Source organism: Phalaenopsis equestris, unplaced genomic scaffold (assembly GCF_001263595.1).
Source record: "Phalaenopsis equestris unplaced genomic scaffold, ASM126359v1 Scaffold000232, whole genome shotgun sequence".
Classification (NCBI taxonomy): domain Eukaryota; kingdom Viridiplantae; phylum Streptophyta; class Magnoliopsida; order Asparagales; family Orchidaceae; genus Phalaenopsis; species Phalaenopsis equestris.
The window spans coordinates 614,470-623,376 of NW_018164674.1; the positions used below are offsets into that span (position 1 = coordinate 614,470).

At 36.3% G+C, this 8,907-nt stretch overlaps 1 protein-coding gene across 1 annotated transcript; it reads left to right on the forward strand.

The window, feature by feature from the left end:
* Positions 1-6,162: 6,162 nt before the first annotated feature.
* On the forward strand, positions 6,163-8,907 carry LOC110023799 (cytochrome P450 71A21-like). The gene is made up of 2 exons (XM_020723391.1): positions 6,163-7,636; positions 8,238-8,907. Exons 1-2 carry the CDS (start codon positions 6,668-6,670, stop codon positions 8,862-8,864), a joined length of 1,596 nt encoding a protein of 531 aa, XP_020579050.1. The 5' UTR covers positions 6,163-6,667; the 3' UTR covers positions 8,865-8,907.

The window sequence follows — 8,907 nt, forward strand, 5'->3', positions numbered from 1 at the left end:
AGGTGTTAGAAATGGAAAAAAAAAAAGCTGATATGTATGTAAAATCATCATGAAAATGGTGGTCTAGGCCTGCTTTTGATATAGAACACCTCCTCCTCCCTCACTCACTTAGGATTTCACTTTCTTATTACTAAGAATGTGAAGAAGAACCACCACTTTTTTCGCCTCCCTCCATAGCCAGAGAAGAGGCTATGGTAAAGGAGTGCAAAGGAGGTTGGAGAGATGATAGAGGGACATAGTTGATGGAGGGTGTTGATGATGGAGAGCTTAGGGGAAGAGGGCTTGAGGTGTTGAACACCATTATTATTGGTGGTGGTCAGTGTAGTATTAACTACAATAAGTGTAGTAACAATACACTTTTTTTGGAGTTGAAGAATGATGATAAAGTAATTGTTAGTATTATAAGAGCCAACATTAATAGCATAGTTGGGGAAAAGGAAATAAGATGGACTATGAGAGAGGGGATGGAGGGATTTCCTTTTCTTTTAGGTTTTGTGTGTTTTGTGAGGAGTGGTGAGTGTTGCAGTTTATCTGGATTTAATGGTAAATCTATTAAAGAAATGTATTCATATTTTAGTCACTTTACTCATCTCCTCGAAAAATTTTATGAGATCTAATCATTTAATCTGAATTTCAAATTATTATATTTATATAAAGATAAATGAAATACATGACTAATTAATTATAATTTATATTATTCATCTTAAAGTAATTTAATGATTATAAATCTATGGTAATCAACTTTTATTTTGAATTATGACGATTTTTTTTAGAAATTAATATTATTATGGATTTTGCTACTTTACAACAAAATTCACTTCAAGAAGCACAAATTTCTATACATGACATAATTGAATTAAAAAAATAGATTTTTGACCTTTCGAAATTTTGATTTCAACAAATCTATATATGAATTGGATGCCTTGGTGAGATAAATCTAGTGACATTAAACATCTGAAGAATAATAGAAAAATTTGTGACGTTAATTGGTGGGCCAAATTATCTCCAATCTTACATGTTTATAGTTGTATTGAGTATCTCAACCATATAATTACTATAAAGCTAACACAATTTTGATATCATTAAGACACTCAACATTCAAAAACGCCTCACGATCAAAGGGATCACACTAGCTCATCCAGTGGTATGATTTGGATTTTAGTTGCGTTTACAAGAAACATTACTTTTATGGTCTATAAATAAAGACTAACTCCTTGCATAAAGGATACTTGATTGAAGATTAGATGAAGCATAGAAGCCTGTACAATTTTTTAGCTCTATTTGACTAAAACCATTGGACCACTTTTACTCAACCAATGTCGTCAATTGAATGTCGTCATTGCCTAGCCATCATTGCTAAATCATTTTCGCCGAATTACTATTGTTGGTCCACAACCGCTCACCCTAGCGTCCTCAGCATAAGACCTTCTCCACCCAATCACCATGTTCAAATTGCTGCCACCTAAACACTTTCATTGGATTGTAGTTGCCTAACCATCTATGATTGAAAGTGCTTTCAAATGCAAGGCACATGCACCTGTTCGCGTGATTCACATGCCTCCCCAACATGTGGGGACATTTACATAAATGCCGCCAAATTCGGATGTGGTTAGATACGTAACACCTAAATATTACATTTTTACATTTATATTTATCTCCCAAATATTCCCTTCAACGAAGTTCTGCTATTCTACGGAAAATATACTGTTTACCATAATTTTCTATAGCATTTAAACCTATATAAACTCCACCAATCTCCCTCCCTCCCCTCCCAAGCTTCCCATCATCGGCAACCTCCACCAACTCGCTCAACTCCCCCACCGTTCCCTCTTCGACCGCCACAGACCCATCATGCTCCTCCACCTCGGCCGCCTCCTCCCCTTCCGCCGTTCGTGTGGCCACCTCTTCGCCAACCGCCCTTTCTTTAAGGCTTCTAAATTCCCCCACAACGCTCCCCACGAAAAGAAGAAGGGAATCTTCTCATTTCCTCTCTTCCAATCCGTGAACTCCCCAAGCTCTCCCATTCTCTTTCAAGAAAAAATATTACATCAGTACTACGCACGTAGAGTAACGTGCGTACCCAATGAAATTACGCCACGATACCCCGCGCGACGCAGAAAAAAAAACGGCGCAGTAACACGGGGAATATTCTCCCCCGTGTTATTCATGTGTTATTGTGTGTTATTCATGTGTTATTGTATCATGAGAATATTCCTGGTGTTATAATAACACAATAACACATGAATAATACATGAATAACACGCAATAACACAAGAATAACACGGGAGAGAATATTCCTCCGTGTTACTGCGCCGTTTTTTTCTCTGTCGGAAATATTTCCCGTGTTATTCAAGTGTTATTGTGTGTTATTCATGTGTTATTGTATCGTTATTGTGTTATTATAACACCAGGAATATTCTCAGGACTTGGTGTTATAATAACACAATAATACATCAATAACACATCAATAACATGCAATAACTCATGAATAACGCGCAATAACACATGAATAACACAGAAGGGAATATTCTCCGTGTTACTGCGCCGTTTTTCTTACTCCGCTGCGCGAGATGTAGTGGCGTGTTTTGATTGGCTATGCACTTAAAAATAACGTGCGTAGTACTGATGTAATATTTCCTCTTTCAAGGCGATCTCTCTCCTCTCTCCTTTTTTTATTATACATGCGTGCCATCTATTTATTTATTTATTTATTTGTTGATGTATTCACATGCTAGTCACACAAAATCTTATGTATTTACATAACGACGCCGACTCTTATGTATTTGCATGACAAGGATTTACATCTATACCACTCTATTTTCATGTATTTACATATCTAACACTCTAAAGAAAATCATTTCTTCTCCATGCATATCACACAAATTCTACGAATTTAATTGTTCAACACCTAAATTTCAAATCTCCCTGCATATCACACAAATTTTATGTATTTACATGTCACACCAATGTTTAATTAATTTTTTTTTAATACGCGTACCTTTTAGATCAGAGGTGACAGATACATACTACCACTTTCTTTTTGCTGCATTTTTTTTACTACACTGTACTGTATAAATTTTTTTGTTTACACATGCAACATTAATATTCTATTACTTACTATACCTATAAAGGATCTCTAGGATAGAGGACAGTAGAACACCTGTTTAGGAGGAACCCTACAATAAAACCCTGCGACCCAACAATATTGATAATCATCAGTTTGAACACACTTTTTAAAACTCAAGACTATCACAAACAAGGAGCTTGAAGCTAGCAATCTGGGAAGCAAGACGAGGATGCAAGAGGACAAAAGACAATTTCAGATGACGAGGATGCAAGCAGACAGAGGTCAGTTTCAACACTATGATAGTTTAGGAGATCATTGAGGTTCACCTCAAAGTCTATAAAATTCTCTAACTCTCGCTCCATTGGTCTCCAAAATACCTGTTCCCACCTGATCCATGCCCAGTTGACTCTTCTTACAAACAATCGTGAAAACTTAATTTGATTTCTTGAAAATAAAATCTCTGGTCATTATCGAGAATTATCTTAAGTGATTTCTGTCATTTAAAATATAATTAACTATAGGGGCTTGCCTTTATAGGAAATTATGAACCTAGCTAATATAAACACTATCTAATCTTTTCATTACATATGAGAATTGTCGGCCATAAATTTTGTAGACTAAATAGATGTCATGAACATCTCAGTTAAAATGGTTAAACCTACTTACAAGTGATATGTCCATCTATCGGGGAGATGTATTACTTGTGGTATTATAATCAACTATCTAAACTATTATTATTTGGTCTCATTTTTTAAAATTAAAATATTATTTTCAAAACCATATATATATAGTTAATATGGAGTGTCTTAATGATATAGATTAATTTAATGAATATAAATCGATGATAATCAACTTTTATTTTGAATGATGATGGAAATTTTCTTTTTAGAAATTAATATTATCATGAATTTTGCTACTTCACAAAAAAATTCACATAATCAAGCACAAATTTCTATGCGTGATATAATTGAATTAAAAAATAGATTTTGGACCTTTCAAAATTTTGATTTCAACAATCTATATATGAATTGATCGTCTTGGTGAAAAAAATCTAGTGACGTTAATCACCTGAAGCATAATAGAAAACATTATGACGTTTATTGGAGGGCCAAATTATCTTCATTCTTACATGTTTATAGTCGTATTGAGTATCTCAACCATACAATTACTATAGAGCTAACTCAATATTGATATCATTAAGACACTCAATATTCAAAAACGCCTCACGATCACTCTAGCTCTTTCAGTGGTGTACTTTAGATTTTAGTTGCATTTAGAAGAAGCTTTCCTTTTATGGTTTGTAAATAGATGCTAACTCTTTGCATAAAGGGTACTTGGATGGAAGATTAGTTGAAGCTTAGAAGCTTGTAGAATTTTTTAGCTCTATTTGACTACAAGTATCAAACCACTGCAACTCAACCAATGTCGTCAATTGAACAACGTCATCGCCTAACCATCATCGTCAGATCATTTCCACCCAAGTACTATCGTTGGTCCACCACCACTCACCCTAGCATCCTCAGCATCAGAATTTCACCACCCACCACCATCTTCATGCTGTTGTCACCTAAACACTTTCATTGGATTGTAGTCACCCGATTATTATCGTTGTTGCCATTAAATAACCTCTGTCAGATCATAACTACCACTGCCTAACATTTGTCTTCAAACTCCCATTGGATCGCCACTGATCCATCGCCGTCAAAAGGCTTTTGCTTGACCACCACTAGCAGATAAACACCGTCTGACCTTAGTTTCCTTATCTCCCCTTATCCTAATCGTCTCATGAATATTTTCATCGCTTTTGCAGGAAGCCAAGCTCGTAATTCATAGTCTTGTAATATCACCCTCATATTCGGGAGATATGTGAAGTTTTGTAACGTATATTTATATAACGAGATCATTTCAATTGGAGCATGCCTCATGACTTTCCCTTTTCAAGATTTTCTTGTAAAAAATGTTTAGTATCCCATGGATCTCTTTTCATTTGTTTGTGTAAGGTTTTTGTGTGAATGTAAAAGGCAAATCTCTCTTAATCTATAACAACATTTTTTTTTGTGTGAAAAAGTTTGACATTCTCTCTAAGAAGGAATCTCACCTTTGTAAGCTCCATGAACATTTGTTGGATGGCTAATATGCCTAAATTCTTTCTCCCAATAGTACAATTTTCCACTTTAACATTTAGTTGTTTCAGGGTATAATCTCAGAATCAAGAATGAAAGACTTCCTAATCTTTTCTTCTCTACAAGCATACTCTATTGTCGAAGTTGCATTGGTCTATCTTTAGTGTGTCGCAACTGCGGAATTGAGTAGTCTCAAAATGAGATAGATCATTGAACATATCAAGAGGCTCAACAACAAACAATAGTGCAACATGAAGGGATCTGTATTCCCCAAGATAGACTATCACTTTGGGTTGTTTAGCTCAAGGGCACTCATAAATTCGATATTTACATTCATAACATTTTTTAACACTTTGATTGATAAAAAAACAAAATAGATATCAAACTCTCAAAATATGTTTCTCAAGCAACACAAAAAGTAAATTGAAATATATATCAAACTCCCAAAATATCTCTCGGGAAACTCCAAAAAAACAAAATAGATATCAAGCTTTGAAAATTTATCTCAAAAAGCACAAAATAATAAAATAGACAAAAATTATGAAATTAATACAAATAATCTAAGATAGGGCCCGTTTGGGGCAGCTTATTTGGTGCGGTAGCGTTTTGAAAACGCATCTGGCCTGTTTGGGTAAACTGCATTTTGACAGCTTATGCGTTTTCAAAACACAAAAAACAGCGTTTTCACACGGCACTTATCTAGGTGTGGTGGGAGTTTATTGACAATGGTCTTGTTTTTCCAAAAAAATAAAAATTTGTAATAGCCACCGCACCAGCTTATCAGCAGATTACTCAATAAGCTACAATTGCCCCAAACAGACCCGTAGAGTCAATCATATTAATGGTTCCTCCTCAAATGCTGCCTTCCTAAAGTCAGTCTCTTAAAAAACATCTAAATCAACATGTTGCACATTTCAATTTATAAAAGATAAGTATTTTTTTTTTTTATCATCATGCATTAGAGAAGTCAGATTTATAAAAATTTAGGGCTCTATGTTCACACTCAAATAAAAATAAATTTTAATTAATTTCAATTTGATTCTTTTCCTTTCACATTAAAGGTTGAAAACCATCAATAATTGAGAGTAGTTTCAAATGCAAGGCACATGGCACCTGTTCGCGTGATTCACATGCCTCCCCAACATTTTGACACATTTACATAAATACCACTAAATTATTATGTCGTCACATATTTAACACCTAAATATTACATTTTTATCCATATCACCCAAATCTTCCCTTCAATGAAGTCCTCCAAATCCACAAAAAATATATTGTTTACCATAGTTTTCTAAAATTATTGTAGTTTACCATCATTCTAACAAATGACAAATATACCACATTCTTATACAATAATTATAAAATAACTGAACTAATGATAAATAATTATAAATAATAAAAAAAAAAACATAGCATTTAAACCTGTATAAACTCTACCAGTCTCCTCCTCCTCAAACATCTCAGAACAAAAGGGAAAATGGTAGAGAGTTTGTCTTCTTTCCTCTCCTCTCCCATAATCTCTCTTCTTCTTTATCCCCCATTCATGCTGGTGATCCTATCTATTACAATACTAGCAATCATTTTACCTTCTCTTTTCTTCCCCACAAGAAACAATGGCAGTGCTGTCCCCCTCCCTCCCTCCCCTCCCAAGCTACCCATCATCGGCAACCTCCACCAACTCACTCAACTCCCCCACCGCTCCCTCCGTGCCCTCTCTGACCGCCACGGACCCCTCATGCTCCTCCACCTCGGCCGCCTGCCAGTTCTCGTCGCCTCCTCTCCTTCCGTCGTTCGTGAAATCACCCAAACCCATGACCACCTCTTCGCCAACCGCCCTTTCTTTAAGGCCACCCACGAGCTCTTTTACCGCGGCCGCGACGTCGCCTTCGCCCCTTACGGCGAATACTGGAGGGAGATGAAGAAAATGACTATCCTTCACCTTCTCAGCAACAAGAAGGTGGAGTCTTATAAGCAGGTGAGGAAGGAGGAGGTGGCCTTCATGATAAAGGAGATTGAGAGGAGGACGACGACGACGGCGATGGACATGGCCGAGAGGTTTAATGCGCTCTCCAGAGATGTTATAAGCCGAGCGGTAATTGGCGCAACGACAAGGAGGATGTGGTGGGGGCACAGTCTGAGAAGTCTCATAACTGATAGCTCCAGGCTGATAGGGGAATTCCATGTCGGTGATTATATTCCATGGTTGGGGAGCGCAGCAGGGTTTGTGTGCGGTTTTGAGAGGAGATTGAGAAAGACATTTGAGAGAACTGATAAGTTGCTTGAAGAAATAGTGGGGGAGCGCAGGAGGGGAATGGAGAAAAGGAAGGAGGAAGGAGATGGTGATGGCACTGATGAATGTTTTCTGGATGTTTTGTTGAGTCTGCAGGAGGAGATGAAATGCAAAGGTGTTGTTTTTGATGATATGAGTATTAAGGCTATCATTAAGGTAATTAGATTTTCTCCTTATTTTTTTTATTTTTAATTGTTGTATTATTAATGCTTATCATATTTCTTTTAATTAATAATTTGAAAAAAAAGAGCTATTTTAAGCTTACTTTATATGATAAAAGAAATTATTTTTAAGAAAAAAAATTTGATTTTGATAATCCTAACATAAATTCTTATCATAATATATGCTAGTTAAATTCCTCATTTGTTTTAGGGGCATTTACCAGTCAAACTTTCGCTATTTTAATTAGGGGACATTGTTATTTATAAAATAATTTTGAACTATCGAACCAATGTATTCATGCACGCCACAATCAATCTAGTGAGAACTTGATAGAAATGAAAAATAGGGGTAGGAATTTTATCTTGAAGTTTGATATTTGAGTGCGAATTTGAGAAATGGAAGAAAAATTTTGCTAGATTTGTAAATAGCAATGTTTGAGGGGCTAGATATGCAAAAATTGATATGGTAAAAAAATAAAAATTGAAAGGTATAATCACATTGAACTTTATATGTAAGATATGTAATATGGTAAAAAAATAAAAATTGAAAGGTATAATCATGAAACTCGATTTTCCACTAATCCTTCCTTCTACAGGACATGTTCGGTGCTGGAACAGACTCAACCTCCATCCCCATGGAATGGGCCATGGCCGAGCTCCTCCGCCACCCAACCTCCATGAAAATGCTCAAAGAAGAAATAACCAACATCGTTGGCTCCAACGAAACCTTCATCAAAGAAGAACAACTAGCAGAGATGAGCTACCTGAAAGCAACAGTAAAAGAGGTTCTCAGGCTTCATCCACCAGGCGCCATAATAGTTCCTCGCGAGCTCACAGAAGACACGACCATCAATGGCTACAGAATCCCTAAAGGAACAATGGTGCTCATCAATGCTTGGGCTATCGGAAGGGACCCGAAGATCTGGGACTCGCCAGAGGAGTTTCGACCGGAGAGGTTCATTAATGGAGAAGGGAGGGATTTAGGGTTTATTAATCATGGATTTCAGCTGCTGGCGTTTGGTGCGGGAAGGAGATCTTGTCCTGGAATTCAGTTCTCCGTGAGTTTGATTGAGCTAGCCATAGCGAATCTGGTGCATGTTTTTGACTGGAAGCCGGCGAAGGGGGAGGTGAAAGATATTGATATGAGTGAAGTTTATGGACTTACAACTCGAAAAAGGGAAGCTCTTCTACTAATTGCAATAAGGGCAGTTATGCAAAACTAGGGAGAAAGTTTTAAGTATCAATTTTTTTTTTTTTTTTTTGGAT